The following is a 19,030-nucleotide window of genomic DNA, read 5'->3' as shown; positions in this document are numbered from 1 at the left end:
CCTTTCCTAAGTGATTTGATTCCCTAGCCGTTTCCCTCCACAGACCGGGATCCCTTCCAGGGCCTACGCCAGTTCTGATTCATGCCTGTGTTCTCAGCACTCACTCAGCACTCACTCAGCCCGGGACACTTAAATTCTTTCCTGCCGTCCCACCCCACCGCGTCCTGCCAACACCACAGCTGAAGCGGTACTCGAACCCAAAGCCTCCGGCGTCCCCGCCCCACCCCACTTCCCCAGCTTCTCTGAAAGCCCACGTACGCCCCCTGCGATGCGCACGCGCACTGAAGCGGAGTCGCCGCGCACTCCCAGCTGCCCTCTGCAACCCGCCGGCTTGCTGAAGCCAACCACCTACATCAACGCATGCTCAGCCCGGCGCTCACGCTCGATTCTCGCGCGCCCAGCCTGCGGCGCATGCGCAGGGCCGGCAGCCCGCGAGACCTGATCTCGGTTCGGCCCCGCGAGATCTTCTCGACTTCTTCCTCCCTCGGACCGGCCTTCCTTCGGTGCCGCTTCCGGGATGCCCCCACCGGTTCTGGGTTGAGCGGTACCCGTTCTCTCCCGCCACGCTCCCGGGTCCCCAGACTCCATTTTCAGGCCGGTGGCTTGCGGTGGAACCTCCCCGTCCCCACCCTAGCCCCATCTCGGAGAGCGCGCGCCCCCTTAAGCCCCAGGAACCAATCAGCAGCCGCCTTAGGTAAGGGGCCCGCGTGCCTGCGCGAGGCTGGCGCCTCGGCGGGGGGCGGGGCACGGGGCGTGTTTCGGGGCCCAGCTCCTCCTTGACCGCTAACTGGTCGCTCGGACTCCTGGCGGTTGTGCGTAACTGAGTTCGGAGTCAAAGCAACCCGTTAAAAAGCGCGTTGGCGGGAGTGGGGTGGGCAGGAGACAGATAATGTGTATATAGGAAATTTTTCAGTTCTGGGAGGCCATTTATAGTGAGGGCCTGTAAACTGGCGGTAAAGTACTGCGAAATCCCTCCAATAACGTGCAGAGCCCTGGGGACACTCGTAGAGGGCCTGCAAACGGATTTTTAAACAGTGGGGAGGTCCTCCAAATTCCTCTAAATACAGTGTAAATAGAAACTTAAGTTCTGGCGTTCCCTATGGGAGGCCTGTAAACAGGTGCCTAATTATGCTGAAGTCCCCTGAATAAAACACAGACTCAAGTTCCAGGGGAGACCCCATATAAGAGGCTGTACATATACATGTAATTGCTGGAGAGTCTTGTAGAAAAATAGTGTGAATAGACTCAAGTTCTGCGGTGGGAGTGCTTCATTAGACCATAAATACGGAGTTAGGAATTGGGAGTCTCCCCAAATAACTTGCAAATAGATTCTGGGTGATCCCCCAAAAGGAGCGTGTTAAGGGATGCTTAAGTACTGAGGAAGCCCCCCAAATAATTTGTAATAGGGGAATTTGTAATTTGTAGTTCTGGGAGGTCACCTTAAGAGTCCTGTAAATAAACACAAATACACTGGTTTTATACTTTTGTGGGGGGGGGGAATCCCCAGAGGAGCCTGGAAACAATATTGAGAGTCCCCAAAATGCTTGTAGGTGCACTCTTAAATTCTGGGGAGCTTGCCATGGGGACTGTAGAGTAAACTCAGATACTGCAGTGGCAGAGGAGCTAGACAAGCCCCTACCTGACTAGCAAAATTACTCCTGCATCCTGTAAACAGATGCTTCCGTTCTGGGGAAAGAGTCTTACACAAGGACCTCTTAATGTCACTGTACTGGGGTGGGAGGTGGAGGGATTCATAGAATGATTTGAAGGCATTTCAGAGCTAAGCAAAGGTCAGCAAACTTTCTGTAAAGGTCCAGAGAATAATTTCTTTAGACTCTGCAGCCCATAGTATCTCTGTCTCAGCTACTCACCTCTGCCATTGAATCAAGAAGGCAGCCATAGACAACTTGTAAATTGATGGATGTGGCTGTATTCCAATAAAACTTTATTTCCAAAAACAGAAGGCAGACCAGATATGGACCCGTGAGCTATAGCAGTTGGCCTCGGAGTCCTGCAAACAGACATACTCAAGAGACTTCCCTGGAATGAAGTGTAAACAGCTGGGGAAACTCCCTAGGGGCCTATGAGCAGCTAGTTAAATGATAGAGAGTGGGTTATATAGGCAACCATACATTTTATAATGTCTTCGATGTGAGACATATAATGACATATAATGACCCTGGTGAGGGACATATAATGTCCCTGGTGAGACCTCGGAGTGTGAGGGATGGCAGACCATCAGTTATGGAAGGTGAACACACTGAAAGTAGAGGGACACCCGGTGAAAATAGGTCCTTGAATACACGTGCCCGACCCCCACATGTGCCAGTATTGGGTAATCAAAAGGGTAGTTGTCGGACTGGGGGTCATGTTACAGATTTGTATGGAACTGCTTTGCTGCACTTTGGGAAAGAGTATGTCCCATTTTTATGTGACTTTCCCCCATGTGTTAGTATTTATGTTGAGAAAAGTGATTAACAGTTGGGAATAGTCTTGGCTACAAGAGATAGAAGGGGATTTGTTTGTCACTGCATCCAGAGATAGGCAATTTAAGGTTAATAGGGAGTCCCCGAACCTTGTGTTTTGTCTCTTATGCCTTCCTTCCGTTAAGCTGCCTCACAGACCTCGATGGCTGCTTAAGCTCCAGCCTCCACACCCGCATTCCTTTCAGCTAGTAGGAGGAAGGGACAAAAGGCAGGTGCCAGTGTCTGTGAAGAAAAGTTTTTGAACGCTGCCAAAACACACTTCTGGTGTCATACCGTTGGCCAGAAAGAGCTTAGTCATATGGCCACAGCTAACTGCAGACTAGGCTGAGGAGTGTATTCTGGATAGCCATGTATCCAGCTCAGAACTGAGGGTTTTATTTCTTTGGAAGAAGTGAAGAATGGCTATTGAGATCCTGCTGGCAGTTACTGCCACAGCCACAGAGCTCTCTTGAAAGGAAGTGCCTTCTTATAGTCCAGGGTAAGCCAGATAGAGTGGGGAGAGACTTTCTTCATCCTGGAATCAATCTCTTTCTACCCATAGGTGACCATGTCTGAGTCTGGGCACAGTCAGCCTGGGCTCTATGGGATAGACAGGCGGCGGCGGTGGAAGGAGCCAGGCCCTGGCGGCCCCCAGAATCTCTCCGGGCCTGGCGGTCGGGAGAGGGACTACACTGCACCTTGGGACAGAGAGAGACGGGTGAGTGTCTGGGCCCAAGGGCAGCATTCGTGTGTCCACTCATTCCACCACTGTTTATTGAGCACCTGCTAGGCACCAGGCCCTCATCTAGATGCTGGGGATATATCTGTGGACAAAACGGACTGCCCTCAGAGTGATAAAGGGGCTGTCTTAGATGAAGCAGTCAGGAAGGCTTCTCTGAAGAGCTGACTTTTGAGCAGAGACCTGAAGGAGGCAAAGGGACAAGTCCTGACAGAATCTGAGTGAAGAGCATTCAAAACAGAAAGAACAGCAAATGCGAAGGCCCTGAGGTCTTTATCTGGTGTGTTCAAGGAGTAGCCAGGAGGCCAGTGTGGCTGCAGTGGATGAAGAAGGGGAAGTGATAGAAGATGAGATCAGAGAGGAAACGGGGGCCAGATCATGTGGGACCTGATAGGCCTTGGAAAGGACTTTGGATTTCACTGACTGGAGTTGGCATTGGAGTTTGAGCTGAGAGGTGCCAGAAGCTCCTGTTTCCCAGAGTTGTGGAATGATCGCCTCTTTTGTTTACCGAGCAGCGTGCAGTGTGCTGGTGCTCTGCAGAGTGCTTTCCGTCCTTTGGGTCTTCCTGAGCTCCTGCAGCTGTCCCATGAAGTAGAGCCTATGATAGACCCAGTTCTCACTAACGAGGAAATGAGTCTTAGAGGGGAAGGGACTTACCCAAAGTCACAAGTCAATAAGCTTTGGGGCCAGGACTTGAACCCGAATCCACATGAGCCTCAGGCGCAGCACCACTGTGTCTGCTGTAGAGTGTCCTGGACCGGGAATCGGGAGCTTCATTGTGGGCCCAGTCCTGCCTTCCTCCTCTCCTGTGTGTAGGTGACTCACTGCCAGAGCCTGCCCCCCGGGTTCTTTCTCCAGGGCCCTGCCCGCCTCTAAGGGCTGTTTATTTGTGGGGGGGGAGTAGTGGAAGAAGATAATGGTTGGGACAGTTTCTGAGCCATAAAACTGCAAAAAACATGAAGGAAATTGATTCACAGTGGGTTTGGCTCTTACTCCTTCCCTTGGGTCACAGCATAAGTGACAACACACGGTCTCTCCTCCTTCCACACACATCTTTCTGGAGAATGTTACCATCTTCCTGCACCTTCAGCTTCAGTCCCTGAACAAGCAACTCCCAGATCTCTTGTCTTTGACTCTGACTTTGCTACTGAGCCCTGGCAGCCTCCTAACTGGCCAGTGGACTCCTCACATCCTCCATGTCTCCTGCTGACCTCAGCGTCTTCCTGCCAATTCTCTTCCTCCCGCTACTAGTGACGGCCCATCAGGTCTCATCCTGGTCACCCCCCCCCCACGCCCGTCGGGCGCCAGTGCTGTACATGGTGCCTCCTGACTGTATCTCCTACCCATCATCATCTCTTCACCCTCACCTGTTCTTTGCAAAGCACGTTCATATCCTTTGGTTTGTCCTTTGTCATAGGCCAGTGAGTGACAGGATTTAAATAAGTATCCTCAATATGTGGGTGAAGAAACAGACCTAGTGAAGGGTCAAGACTCTCCCAGGGTTACTCAGGGTACCACAGAAGGAACAGGATTCAAACTCAGGTCTCTCCCCTTTCTTAGGCAGATGGGGGTGAGACAGAGGAGGCGTGAAGAGGGTAAGGCATGGGAATCAGTCCGCTGACTTGGCTAGCCTGGGTGGGGCTGGGCAGCGGAGGCTGGGACGGCAGGGCTGTCAGGATAGCAGCTCTAGATACTGCACACCTGCCACGTGCCCAGTGCTATGCACACGGTTTGTGAGTCCTGTCTACTTTCATCCTCTTAACAGTCCTGTGAGGAAGGAATTCCTATCCCCATTCGCCAGATGAGCAAACAGGCCTAAGTAAGGGTGGTTCCTTATCCGTGTTCACACAACCAACAAAAGCCAAGGCCAAGTTCGAATGCAGATGTCTCTCGCTCCAGAGCCCCAGCGCCTTCTGCCTGGGCTTGTCTAGCAAAGGCAGCTGAGGGGAGCGGCTGGCAGCGTGGTTCTGGAACCCGGCTGTCTGGCTTCAAGGCCTGGCTCCACTGCTTAATTGACTGTGTGGCCTTGGGCAAGCCAGTTAACCTCTCTGGATCTCAGTTTCTTCATTTGAGAAATGGGGATAAAGGTATCTCTCACAGGGCTGTTGGTAGGATTGGAGGAGCTTATGTCTGAAGGCGTTTAGAATGGTACTTGCCACTTCGAGGGGTGTCCGGGGAGCTAGGGGAGCCCCTCCTGAGTAACTGCCCTCCCTCGCCACAGGAAGGCAGCGAAGAGACGAGCGCGGCGGTCATGCAGAAAACCCCCATCATCCTCTCAAAACCTCCAGCAGAGCGGGTGAGCGGGGAAGACGCTTTGGAAGGGGAGGCTGGGAGCGGTTAGGGCAAGGATCTCTCCACTGACCGGAACCTTCTCACGCCCGTAGTCAAAGCAGCCGCCGACTCCAACGGCCCCTGCCGCCCCGCCTGCCCCAGCCCCTCTTGAGAAGCCCATTGTCCTCATGAAGCCACGGGAGGAGGGGAAAGGGCCTGCGGCCACAGCGAGTGCCTCCACCCCCGAGGGCACTGCCCCACCACCCCCTGCAGCCCCTGCGCCACCCAAGGGGGAGAAGGAGGGGCAGAGACCCACACAGCCTGTGTACCAGATCCAGAACCGGGGCATGGGGACTGCCGCGCCGGCAGCCATGGACCGTGAGTTGGGGCCGGGCGGGATCTGGTTGGGAGCCGGAACCCCCTCGCACAGACCCTCAGCACGTCCTTGTCTGCAGCTGTCGTGGGCCAGGCCAAACTGCTGCCCCCAGAGCGCATGAAGCACAGCATCAAGTTGGTGGATGACCAGATGAATTGGTGCGACAGTGCCATTGAGGTACTGGGGGGTCAGGGCTCTCTCCCTGCTCGACCTTCTCCGGGTCCCACACCCTCACCTCCTCCCCGCCCCCCACCTTCTTGGCAGGCAACACACCAGACTAGACAGCTTGCGGGCAATGGCAGCAGTGAGAGAATGGATCAGAAAGTTCTCACCTAGCTGGGCCGAATTTCAGTGGCTTACACTAGCTCAGCTGTGCTGGTTGTTAAAATGCTGAAATACTTTGATACTGGTTGGCAAAAAGGGACCCATTACCACCGCAGAGGCCCTGGGATCTCCTGCCCCCTCTCGCACGCAGCAGGGCAGCCTCCTGGGCCTGCTCCAGTCCTCCTCCTGATTGCTCGAGACCCATGCAGTACCAGTGTGAACTGGTTTGAATGTTAGCCCCCGGAGGTTCCGCCTCCATCCCAACAGCCCTCACTGTAGTCCACCCCTCACACTCCTGGACCATCATATCTACTTCCAGTGTCCCAGTCTTCCTTTCCCCCCATCCTGTTTTTTCCTCCCAGGCTTGTCACGTTACTCAGATTCTCTCAGGTATGCTCCCTCTCCTTCTCCAACAGCTTGGATTTACTAACAACATACCAGGCCCATCTGTTACCACTCTCATGTTGATATCAACTGGGGAGCTTTAAAAAAAAAAAAAGAGCCGCTGTCCAGGCCCTGCTATAGAGCGCTTACCCACAAATCCCCCAACGTGGCTCGAATAACTGAGGAACTGATTTGTAGTTTTGTTTAATTTTAATTAATTTAAATTCAAGTAGCCACATGTGGTCAGTGTCAACCATATCGAACTGGGCTAGCCCTCGATATTCTGCTTTAGTGGGTCTAGGGTTCCGCCCAGGATTAGAGGGGTTTTTTTTAGAGCTCTCCAGATGATTCTAAGGTGCAGCAGCCACGTTGAGGACATGACTGTTTTCCTTGAGGAGTGTCTCTTATGCCCCCTGGTGGTGAAAATCAGCAGAGCTGGCAGCCCAGAGGTGAAGGTCTCAGGATTCTGTAGGACTCTTAAATCCCACAGACAGAGCCAGGACGGGCTGGGCTCCCCTTCCTGCTTACTGCTGCCTTTCTCATGCCTTCCCATGTTTTCCCAGCCTGCCTGAAGCCCAGAGCCTCCCAGGAGTCTGATCCAGTGGCCCTCAGTTACCCAGTCCTGGCTTCTTCCACCCATCCTTTTGTTCCTATGCCTCTCCCCTTCTCCCCAAAGTCAGGCGCCCCTTTTCCTCTGTGTTCCAGCCACGCTGACTTCCTAGTACCTTCTTGACCAGCGAGGCTCTTTTCTGCTTTGGAGCTCTCACAAATGCTGTTCTTTGTGCCCAGAACATTCCATATACCCCCCTTCCCCCGCCCTTTGCCCAGTTGAGGGGATTTGGAGCACAAACGTTCTTCTGTTTTTCTTTATATCTGAGAGGTAGGTGGGCGAGCCATGGAAGTCTCTAGGGCCCCTTCCTCACTCCCATTCCATCAACCGACAGATTTTTGAGGGTCTCATTCCTGCATCTTCCCGCAGTACCTGTTGGATCAGACTGATGTCTTGGTGGTTGGTGTCCTGGGCCTCCAGGGGACAGGCAAGTCCATGGTTATGTCGTTGTTGTCAGCCAACACTCCTGAGGAGGACCAGAGGTGAGGGGGCCGTTGGGTCTGCAGGGGAGGTGGCACCCACCTAGGTCAGGGGAGGGTGGGCCTGGATATTGCAAGTGGTGTTTGGGAAGTTGTTTCCCCTACCTTGACCTCAATGTCTCTGTCACACGAGGATGATGACCCGTCTGGACCAAACTTTCGTGTAGCTCCAAGGACACCAATCCTGTACCTCCCTCCCTCCCTCCCTCCCTTCCTTGTTCCCGCAAATGGTACAGGGCCAGCCAGGAACTGGCATGGTGTATTCATTAAGTCTTTGGATTTAGGTTCACCTCAGTCTCAGCCCTGCCGCTCACCAGCTGGCTGATCTTGGGCAGGTCCCTTCGCCTCCTGGTATCTCACTTTCTTATCTGTAAAGTGGGTTTTTGGAGGATGAGACAAGATCAGGAAGGCAAAAGTTAACAAGAACTTGGCACAGAGCGAGTGCTCACAGGATGTGGCTGATGTGGCCTGGGAAACACTGGGATGAGAGACCTGGGTGAAGGGCGTGGGTTCTAGACCAGCCACAGTCCTGCCTTGCTGAGTAAGGACGGGGTATGATTGTGAAGGTAAAGGATGGAGTCCTTTGGGGGAGGAGGGAGCTTGAGAACTAGAGCCCCAAACTGAGGGCAGGGAAGGAAAGAGGGAAAGGCAGGGATTAGGGAGTAAGGTAGGGAACACAGACAGTCTAATTAGGGAAGAATCAAGATGGGGGGTGAGCAGGGGTTGTGGCCACTTAGGGTTATCTAAAAGTGTAGGAGTTTGGTTTTTATAAAGTCGGTGATGTCACCCTGGACACCATGGATGGGCCTCAGGGGTCCAAGAACCCCCGAACGGTATATGCAGGATTCTACACACATGTACAGTCAGGCTTCTCTTCTAGGGAAGGTGTCCATAGTTCCCACCAGCTCTCAGAGGGGCCTGAGGGAAACCCGGAACAGGTTAAGGACCCCTGTGGTGAGAACATACATCACCAGACCCAGAGCTGCGGGTGCCCCGCCTCCCAGGTCGGCCCCCACTCTTCTCTGCTCACTCACGCCTTCAGCTCAACTGGGCTCCGCTCTGGCACAGCTGCAGCTCTCTTGGCTGGCATCCTTTCCATCTCAGCTTCCACCCCCAACTAGCAAAACTTCCCTGTGGCTGTTGGCTCCGATACTTGAGCTAGAATCCTGTCGGCCTAACGTGTCCTTCTGAGGCAGGTCCGCCTGTGACCGGGCAGACACTGGTACCACCTCTTGTCATCAGGTCTCATAAGTTTTACCTCCTAATTATCTTGAGAATTCATCTGCTCCGCTCCTCCACGCCCATCTCCTGGTCCAGGCCACGGCCATCTCCCCTGGAGGAGGCCAGGAGCCTCCTAACTGGTCTCCCTGCTTCAGTTCAACAAATATCTATTGGGTGTTGACCATGGGCCAGGCCCTGTCCTGGGTGCTGGGCTACAACAGTAAACAAAAGTGGCAAAAATCTCTGTCCCCGTGGGGCTTGCCTTTTAATGGGGAGCGAGTAAACAAGCACATTAGAAGATGATAATCAAACGGGAAGGGGTTATAGGGAGGTGGCGTTGGGGCCAGGTTACTGTTTTAAATCAGCTGGTCAGGGGGCCATTTGAGAACAAGCAGACGCTGAGGAGGGGGAGCAGGGAAAGCGCTCCAGTCAGCGTACTGGGAGGAACTGGGAGGAACTCCAGTCAGGAACTGGGAGCCAGGATGCCCCGCACCCTCTCACCGTGGGGTAGAGAGTATTCAGTGCTGTGTGTCCCATGCCTGGCACATGGCAGGTACACTTGATAATTAATAGCTAGCAATTTTATATCGCCATGTGTCAGGCACTCTTTTAAGGGCTTTATGTATATTAACCTCACAGTCACTCTGAGAGATTGAGACTATTGTTGTCCCCGTTTTACAGATGAGGAAACTGAGGAGAAAGAGATTAAGGAACTTACTCAAAGCCACACAGCCAGGAAGAAGCAGAGCTGGGGTTTGAGTCCCAGCGGTGCAGCAAAGTCCTTGCTCTTAAACACCTCGGTCTACTGATTTTGTTATGACTAAACAGGTCTACCTATGGGTAGGGATGAAGTCATGTGATATAAAACCTAGCCCCCTAGGCAGCAGGGGCCACGAATGGAAGGCTTTGTGGGCAGGCGGGGAATCACATCTCATGGGCTCACTCACAGGGCCACACTCTGGAGGCGGCAAAGGCCAAGAACCTGACCTCTAATGCCCCCACCTGCTCCTTTCCACAGGGCCTATGTCTTCCGGGCCCAGAGCGCCGAAATGAAGGAACGAGGGGGCAACCAGACCAGTGGCATTGACTTCTTTATTACCCAGGAGCGGATCGTTTTCCTGGACACGCAGGTGCTGACCCCCACTCACCCCACCCTGCTGCGTGCAGCACTCAGCTTCATCCCCAAATGTGTTTAAGCCAGAACCTTGCTTGGATTCCGTGGGGCTCCGGCCAAGCCACGGACATGCTAGTGCCTTTCGGCAAGTTGTGTCTCTTTTTGGCCCTTAGTCTCTTCTTGTCAGATTTCACCCCCTCTCCCTTCCCATCCATCGTGTACACAGGAGCCTAAAGAATCTTATAGCATAGCAGTTGGAAGTGTGGGCCCTGGAGTCAGTCTACAGCCAGAGCTGGCCTTGAAGTAAGTTTTAACCCCCCCACCTCCATTTTTTCATCTGTAAATGCGGGTGATAGTTTTCTCAGCTTCATAGGAGGGTTGCAGGGAGTCAGTGGAACAGTCCAGGCAGAGTGCTGGGCACGGGATGGTGCATGGTGAACCTTTAGGCGCCTCACTGTCACAAGAGCTGGCCTGTCCTGTGTTACTTGGCAGCTTTCCTCAGCTTCTCCAAGATCCCTGTTCCTTAGCTAGACAGCCGGGGCCTGTGCGGCTCGCCTCCATCAGACACCCTGGACTCCCCTCTCTGATGTAGACACCAGCCCCACCACACACACCTCCAGGCCCCGCCATAGTCTCGCTCCTGAGCTCTGCGACTTTGGCCAAGTTGTTTAACGTTTCCACTCCTCGGTTTTCTTAAGCGGGAAAAACAACATTACCTCCCTCATGGGGTTTCTGTGAGGTGTCAGTGAATTAACACAGGTAAAGTCCTGGCATGAAGTGGGTTCTCAGTACTCTTGGCTGTCAGCTTCGTCACCATTAGAACATTCTCTCTCCCCTTGCTTTGTTGCTTGGCTATTGCCTTCTCCTCCCTGAAGACTCCGCAGGGGCATTGCCTCCTCCTGGAAGCCTCCCCCTCCTCTGAGCGCCCACCGGTGCCCATGTGCACCCATGTGCACCTCCCAGCGCAGCACATGACTTACCACAATCTGGTTCTTGCATTCTGTGCCCGCTCCTATCTGGTCTGCAGCTCCTCAGGGAGAGGCCTGGCCCACAGCTGATGCTCAATGAATGTTAGTGGAACAAAGTTCTGGCCACCGTACACATTGATGGGTGGAAAACCTTCTACAAATGTGGTGTGAGACCTGTGTGCCAGGCCCTGTGACAGGACCACCGAGACCTCGTGCCAAGCTGAACCAGCTGCGGGCTGGTCCGGGGCCCCCATGGGGCAGAGCAGAAGTTAGAACAAGACAGAATGGAAGGGACTTCCCTGGTGGTGCAGTGGTTAAGAATCCGCCTGCCAGTGCAGGGGACACAGGTTCGAGCCCCAGTCCAGGAAGATCCCACGTGCAGCGGAGCAACTAAGCCCGTGCACCACAACTACTGAGCCTGCGCTCTATAGCCCGTGAACCACAACTACTGAGCCCACGTGCCACAACTACTGAACCTGTGCTCTAGAGCCCACGAGCCACAACTACTGAAGCCCCTGCACCTGGAGCCCGTGCTTCACAACAAGGAAGCCACCGCAACGAGAAGCCCGCGCACTGCAAGGAAGAGTAGCCCCCGCTCGCCGCAACTAGAGCAAGCCCGCGAGCAGCAATGAAGACCCAATGCAGCAAGCAAGCAATAAATGAATGAATGAATGAATGAAAAAAGACAGAATGGAACACTGCAGTGTTTGGGGTTTTAGAAAGTGAGCCCTTGGGAAAACTTCTTTCTTAAAGTGAATCCCACCCAGGGCAGGAAGAAGTGGATAGATCATCCACTAATTTAGCCTCTTGTATTTTTAGTGGGTTGCTCCTTTAAGAAAAGGTGATGAGCTCACCGATGACTCTTTTACACCCACTGATGCAGTTCTTTGTTTGTTTGTTTTGGCTGTGTTGGGTCTTAGTTGCTTCGTGCTGGGTTTCTCTAGTTGCAGCGAGCGGGGGCTACTCTTCGTTGCGGTGGGCGGGCTTCTCATTGCGGTGGCTTCTCGTTGTGGAGCACGGGCTCTAGGCGTGCAGGCTTCAGTAGTTACAGCACTTGGGCTCAGTAGTTGTGACTCACGGGCTTAGTTGCTCCGCCACATGTGGGATCTTCCCGGACCAGGGCTCGAACCCATGTCCCCTGCACTGGCAGGCGGATTCTTAACCACTGTGCCACCAGGGAAGCCCTGATGCAGCCTTTTAAATCCTCACTAGTCTTCACATTAATCATTGTTATTTGACCTGAGTGGTTATCCTAGTGAAGTTTTGAAAGCGTTTGAAACAACAAAATAAGGGTGTTGCAGGGACATGACTCATTCAAGTGGATGTTAGATTTACCGGCAGTAGGAGTGCTCTTCTGGGTCGCACAGCACTTGGGAGCGGTGGGGACTTGGAGGAGGGCTGGGGAAAGTGTGGCGGCTTTGAAACTTTTTCTGTCACCTCCTCTCACTGACTAGTTCTTCCCTAATTAGAAACTGCCCGTGTATCTGACATTATTTTGTCCTGAGAGGTGATGTATCTGCCGTCATCGGGTGGAACTTGGGTGGCCGTGTCCCCTGGGATCCTGACCCGCAGCCCTTCCCTGACACCTTGCTGTCTTCCTGCTCCAGCCCATCCTGAGCCCCTCCATCTTGGACCACCTCATCAACAACGACCGCAAGCTGCCTCCGGAGTACAGCCTGCCCCACACCTACGTGGAGATGCAGGTGAGGGGGCCGAGCCAGGCCTGGTGGTCCAGGATGGAGCGGTAGTGGATACGGGTTAGACTAGTTTCTGCTTCATAAGAGCCCTGGGTACCCCAGAGCTGGAGGGGGAGGACAGCACCAAGAGTCAGACCTGGCTCAGCCCCTGGTTCTGCCTCTCGGCAAAATCATCCCCCCTTCAAGCCTCCGTATCCGCCTGTGTAAAAAGGGGCTGATCATTGCCACCTGGCCCATTTTAGGGATGGCCTGGAAGGGAAGTGCCAGTGCAATCTGGGCGCATAGTAGGTGCTTATAGGCTCAGAGGCGCTTTTGCCCTGTGGCCCCCTCACCTGAGTCCTGAGATCAGGGATCTCAGTCTGGGCTGAGGGGACCTTCAACTCTGTTGTCCCTTCCTGCCCCCGCTCAGTCACTCCAGATCGCTGCCTTCCTCTTCACGGTCTGCCACGTGGTGATTGTCGTCCAGGACTGGTTCACGGACCTCAGTCTGTACAGGTGAGGCGCTGTCGGGATCGGAGCTAGGCCGGGGACGGGGGCCCCGAGACTCAGCCACTTGCCCACCTCTCACCACTTCCACACGGCAGCCACGGGGATCCTTTGAAAACGTGAGTTGGAGAGGATCACTGCCACCTAATCCTCTCTCAGCACACACACACACTTACAACCCTCCACGGACCGTGCACATCACTCAGAGTAAAATTCAAAGTCCTCCCCACGCATGGCTAACAAGATCCTACGTGATGTGGTCCCGGTCACCGCCCTGACCTCTCCCAGCACTCCCCTCACTCCTTCATCGGAGGTGTGGTGGCCCCACGCTGTCCCTCGTGGTGCTCAGGACCTCTGCACGCCTCATCTCTCGGCTGGAAACACTCCCTGCGGCTGCCAGGCCCCCTCCCTCATGTCCTTCACGTCCCCCTGAGGCCTCCCCGACCTGCTAACACAGCCTCTCCTGTGACTCTCCCGCTCTTACCCTGCTGTGCTCTCCTTCGTTGCACGTATCACTCCCTGACAGGATGGTCTCCCTTTCTGTGGTCTTGTCTCCCTCATTAGAATGTCAGCCCCAGTGGCTCACACAGTGCCTGGCACCAGGTGGATATTTAACACAAGTTTGTTGAATGAATAGCATACTGAGGAACTGGTCCTTAGAGCCTCGCGGTCCACCTCCTCCAGGCCTAGGTGCCGTTCCCGCGGGACCCTGGTGGGCAGGGGAGGGAGGGAGTCGGGATCTGGCAGGAGTCCTGCCTGAAGCAGCCGGAGGTTCCAGAAATGCCCCCAGATAGGACTGGCTCTGATCCTCTTGGCCTCAGGCCCCAGGAGGTAGCTGTGGGGAGGCCAGCAGCCCTGGGCACGGGGCCCAGACAGACAGATGGAAGGAACGGGAGCTCATGGGGAGGGGAGAGCCGAGCTGAAGGAAGCAGATGTCTCCGGAGTCAGGCAGCCCTGGGTTTGAATCCCAGTCCTTGTTAGGCGAGTGGTTGCGTTTTCCACACTTCCTCATAGGCAGACGGTGTCCTGCAGATGAAGTGAGTTAAAGAATGTAAAGCATTCAGCACAGTACCTGGTGCGTAGGAAGCAGTAGGTTAAGTGGGAGCCTAAGGTTTGTGTTCGGAACTCCGGGGTGGGCGGGAGCGGAGGGTCTGGCCAGCAGTAAAAAAAAACAACCTGCTGGGGGAGCCGGCTGTCGTGACCAGGGCTAAGTGACTTAGTTCTCAAACACCCCCTCCTCCCACCATCGTCCGTTGGAATTCACTCAAAGGACAAATATATCGGACATTTACCTAGGCTGGTCTCTGTCCTGGGCTCTGGGGATACAGGTATGAACAAACAGGTGACACAGGCTGCCCTGTGGAGTTCACATTGTGGTGGGGTGTGGCCTCAGGCTGGCCCGTGCAGAGCCTCAGTTTTAAGCCAGAGTCTACAGGTGGGCTCCCCAGAGCAGGTGAATCCCTGGAGATTGTGGATACTGTATTTGTGGCCCGTTTAGGGACGGCCTGGAAGGGAGGTGCCAGCGCAATCTTGGCACATAGTAGGTGCTTATAGGCTCAGAGGCCCTTTTGCCCTGTGGCCCCCTCAGCTGAGTCCTGAGATCAGGGACCCCAGTCTGGTCTGAGGGACCCTTCAACTCTGTTGTCCCTTCCTGCCCCCCTCAGTCACTCCAGAATGCTTTGTGTGCATGTCCGTACGAGGAGAAGGGCCATAGTTTATCAGATCCCATTAGCCCTTACTTCAGGTTTTTTTTATTTACTTTTATATATACTTTTATATATTTGGAAGAATTACTTTAAAATAGCATAAACTGAAAACTTATATGCATACAAAAACCTGCACAGCTTTATTCATAATTGCCAAAACCGGGGGCAGCCAAGATGTCCTTTGGTAGATAAACGGATAAATAAGTTGTGGTACATCCACACGATGGAATATTCAGTGTTAAAAAGAGATGCACTGTCATGCCATGGAAGACAATGGAGGAGCCTCAAATGGATATTATTAAGTGAAGCCAATTTGAAAAGGCCTCATACTGTATGATTCCAACTCTGTGCTGTTCTGGAAAAGGCAAAACTATGGAGACCAGTAAAAATATCAGTGGCTGCCAGGGTTGGGGGAGGGAGGGAGGGGTGAACAGGTGGAGCAGAGAGGATTTTTAGGGCCCTGAAACTACTCGTGTGATACAAGTGGTGGATTTATGTGGTTTTTGTCAAAACCCATAGAACATACACCACCAGGAGAGAACCCTAATGTAAACCGTGGACTTCGGGTGGTAGCGATGTGTCAGTGGAGGATCATCAGGATGTTGCCAAGTGGGAAGGCTGTGTGTTTGGGGCGGGTGGGCGGTCCATGGGAATTCCCTTTGCTTTCCACTCAGTTTTGCTATGAACTTAAAACTCCTCTAAAAAACCAAGTATTTTTCTTGATGGCATAAACTCATTAAAAAATACATACGTGTTGACATGCGTCCATGGATCAGTGTCTGAGAGGGTTGTCTCTGGGTTCCCTAAAACTGTGTGAGAAATATGGTGTGTATGTGGCATTTTTCTGAGTGTGGCTGTAGCTTTAATCAGATCCGTGAAGGGAGCCCCCTCCTTCCCCAGGCTGTGGGATATGGGGGGGGCCGGCGGCAGAGCAGCAACCTGTCACCCCAAACCCCAAGGTTCCTCCAGACAGCAGAGATGGTGAAGCCCTCCACCCCGTCCCCCAGCCATGAGTCCAGCAGCTCGTCAGGCTCCGATGAAGGCACTGAGTACTACCCCCACCTGGGTGAGAGGCGTTCCGGGGGCTGCAGTGGTGGGCAGGGGTGAGTGGGGGGCGGAAACCGGTACTCTGGGGAGGGGGCGCTGGGAGGAGCACCTGTGGGGGTTGTGAGGAGAGTCAAAAAGGATTAGCTGCCACTTCCTCTGAGGGTCCCCCTGGCCATCAGGGCGTGACCCCCGAGTCCAGCTCTGGCCCCTCGATCAGAATGGGAGCCCCTTGGGGGCAGGACTCTAGCCTGCCTGTTTCTGGGTCCATGGCACGGGGCTCAGGGAGTGAGTGTGGCGTCAGCCCCAGTGGCGCCATGCACCCTGGTCACCCTGCTTGGGCCCCTACACGCGCATCCCTGGTCCTCTCTGTCCTTGCCCTGCTCTCTGACGCACTGCTCTTCTGCAAAGCTCCGGCTCATTTATGACACCCCAGGCAGGGTCTTCCCTGCTTCCTCCACCTGGCCCAGCCCCTGGTCTTTCTGCCAGGCTCCTGATCACGTGGCCATCTTCCTCTTCTGCCTTTTCCATCAGACTGGGGGCTTCCTGAGGGCAGAAACCAGCTCTGACTCATTTCTCTGCGTCCCCAGCACTGCCCAGCACAGGGCCTGGTACTAAAGGAAAGTTACTTATTACGTGAATACAAGTGATCTGAACTCAGGGGCAGGGCCGGTCTTTGGTGTGAGAAGGGGAGTCTGAGCGGCAGTGGCGAGCGTGAGCACCACACGAGCTCGGACCGTCTCCTCCCACCCGCAGTCTTCCTGCAGAACAAAGCTCGCCGGGAGGACTTCTGCCCTCGGAAGCTGCGGCAGATGCACCTGATGATCGACCAGCTCATGGCCCACTCCCACCTGCGGTACAAAGGTGAGGGTCCCTCAGCCACCCCCCAAGCTGGCCAATGGCCTCCTGGCTCCCAATCCAGTCCCATAGCCCCGGCCCCCAGACCGGTCCCCTGACCGCAGCTTGACCGCCCTGCGCACACCTCCCCAGGCCCTGCAGCACTGGGCCTGCAGCTTCACGGGTTCCCTCCGCCAGGTACGCTGTCCATGTTACAGTGCAACGTCTTCCCTGGGCTCCCACCCGACTTCCTGGACTCCGAGGTCAATCTGTTCCTGGTGCCCTTCATGGACAGCGAGGCAGAGAGTGAAACCCCCCCAAGAGCAGGTGCAGTTCCGCCTCGAGGGGATCTGGTCCGTAGGGAGACACGGCCCACCTGGTTAGAGGGAGACACAGGCTGCCCCGGTCTGGGGGCGACAGGGACCCGCCCTGGTCTGAGGGGAGACTCAAGCCTGTCCCTAAGGCGCTCAGACCCTTCCATAGGAGCATGTTTCCGAGTCATGGAAGGACGGGAGGACCTGGGCCGGGGCTGAACTCAGAGGCGCTCCCGGCAGGCCAGGATGCTGTCGACGGGGAGGAAGGGCCTCTCGGCGGGCTGTGCCCCTTCCCCTCCCCTCCGAACTTCTGACTTTCCAGGACCCAGTTCCAGCCCGCTATTCTCCCTGCTCCCTGGGTACCGAGGCCACCCCAGCTTCCAGTCCTTGGTGAGCAAGCTCCGGAGCCAAGTGATGTCCATGGCCCGGCCGCAGCTGTCACACACGATCCTCACCGAGAAGAACTGGTAAGAGCGCTCGGCAGAGGAGGTTAGCGTGAGGGCCCCACCTCGACCGGGCTGAGGGTCTCGGAGGTCTCTCCACACCTCAGCTTCCCTTCCTGGAGCACTGCTGAGCGCTACCATCTTGTTGCCGTTCCACGTGATTTTGAACCGCACTCAGCCGGAAGGGTGTAGATCTTGTCACCGGTTTTACTAGTGGGGAGGTTCAGGCTCAGAGAAGGAAGTGTCACGTAGCAGGTCGTGCACCGTGGTTGGCTGTCTCTTGACTGCAAGGAGGAGGGCCAGTGAGCCCAGTCAAGTTTAAAGATTTATTCTGAGGCCCAGAGTGCAGAGAGCATAGCTGCTCCGGAGAGGAAAGCGGAAAGCCGTCGGGAACCACAGGAGCCGCGTTCTCCAGGCCCCACAGCCCCACACTAGCCCCCTCCACTGGGAGCCTCTGCCCCTGGCTTTCTCTACCTTCCTTCACAAAGCCCTGCGCTTCCTCCCCAGCCCCGACTCTACGTGGCTCTCTATGCCCAGAGCCCACAGCAGTGCTGCCACAGACCCGGGGCTGCCTCATCTCATTTTCCAGAGAAACAGAAACTTGAGAAGTAGCTGCAGCTTGGCTCCCCTGGGTCTGTCTGCAGTCGGCTGTGGGCAGAAGGGGCAGGGAGTGCAGACACAGCAGGAAGCCACTCAGGAGCTCTGCTGCTCTCTTTGGTCTAAACCAGGGCCCAGCGGGGAGGGGAGAATTTGGGAGGTGGGAGGCTTATGCAGCTGCTAGACATTTCTGATCATCACAAGACTCTGGAGGGATGTAGAGATAGACCCCTACCCACAAAGGCCAGCACTGAGTGGAGCGGGAAGCAGTTTGGACCCAGAGGTGGGCACTTGAGGACTTCAGCTTCCCTTCCCCTGGGGGAGGTGAGGAGATCAGGCCACCTAGCATTGGCGTTGGCATCTTCCCTGTATCCCAGGCGTTACGGTCATGCGGGGGCCACAGCCAGGGCAGCTCTGACTGTTGACCTCCCCTCACAGGTTCCACTACGCCGCCCGGATCTGGGACGGGGTGAAAAAGTCCTCCGCCCTGGCGGAGTACAGCCGCCTGCTGGCTTGAGGCCAAGGGGAGGAATGTCTCGCAGAGAACCCCCTTCCGGGCCCCCAGTGGATGGCGAGGGGCACCCACGTCCTCTCCCCGCGGGGCGAAGAGTGGCAGCAGGCCTGATGGACAAGGGACCGTGACTTCCTCACCCGGAGACACGAGGTGTCCAGGGCCAGTCCCCCATCCTCAAGGGAGTGTTGTTCAGGGGGTGACTTTGACATCCCGCCCCCAGCCTGGACGAGGTAGCCCATCATCAGCCCCCACAGGGACAGGCGGCGGGAGGAGCCGGAGTGGTCACCAGGAAGCCCAGGCTCCGCGTCGGCCTCCCTCTGCAGGGACAGGAGCAGCAGGTCCCTCTGCCCTGACTCCGGGCTCCTGCCTGGAAGGTGAGGCAGGGTCTGGGAGCTCCTTATTGGGGCAGATCTGGTGGCTGGAATAAAAACAGTCATGCAA

The 19,030-nt window shown here is 55.2% G+C and overlaps 1 protein-coding gene across 1 annotated transcript; it reads left to right on the top strand.

Moving 5' to 3' along the window:
- Positions 1 to 462: 462 nt before the first annotated feature.
- On the top strand, positions 463 to 19,030 carry LOC309794664 (nonsense-mediated mRNA decay factor SMG9). Its single transcript, XM_082606448.1, has 14 exons — positions 463 to 694; positions 3,028 to 3,183; positions 5,426 to 5,500; positions 5,589 to 5,853; positions 5,931 to 6,028; positions 7,539 to 7,651; positions 9,888 to 9,999; positions 12,559 to 12,654; positions 13,058 to 13,143; positions 15,800 to 15,906; positions 16,641 to 16,748; positions 16,920 to 17,048; positions 17,358 to 17,502; positions 18,514 to 19,030. Exons 2-14 carry the CDS (start codon positions 3,034 to 3,036, stop codon positions 18,590 to 18,592), a joined length of 1,563 nt encoding a protein of 520 aa, XP_082462574.1. The 5' UTR covers positions 463 to 694; positions 3,028 to 3,033; the 3' UTR covers positions 18,593 to 19,030.

This window comes from Mesoplodon mirus, assembly GCF_964341445.2.
Source record: "Mesoplodon mirus genome assembly, chromosome: 19".
Taxonomy (NCBI): domain Eukaryota; kingdom Metazoa; phylum Chordata; class Mammalia; order Artiodactyla; family Ziphiidae; genus Mesoplodon; species Mesoplodon mirus.
This window is presented reverse-complemented; position numbering and strand designations above follow the sequence as displayed.

Excerpts from the sequence above, each read along its gene's own strand:
- LOC309794664 (XM_082606448.1), top strand. The coding sequence starts at position 3,034 with ATGTCTGAGTCTGGGCACAGTCAGCCTGGGCTCTATGGGATAGACAGG. Across the intron at positions 5,501-5,588 it reads CAAAACCTCCAGCAGAGCGG|TCAAAGCAGCCGCCGACTCC; the intron begins GTGAGCGGGGAA and ends TCACGCCCGTAG. Across the intron at positions 5,854-5,930 it reads CGCGCCGGCAGCCATGGACC|CTGTCGTGGGCCAGGCCAAA; the intron begins GTGAGTTGGGGC and ends CCTTGTCTGCAG.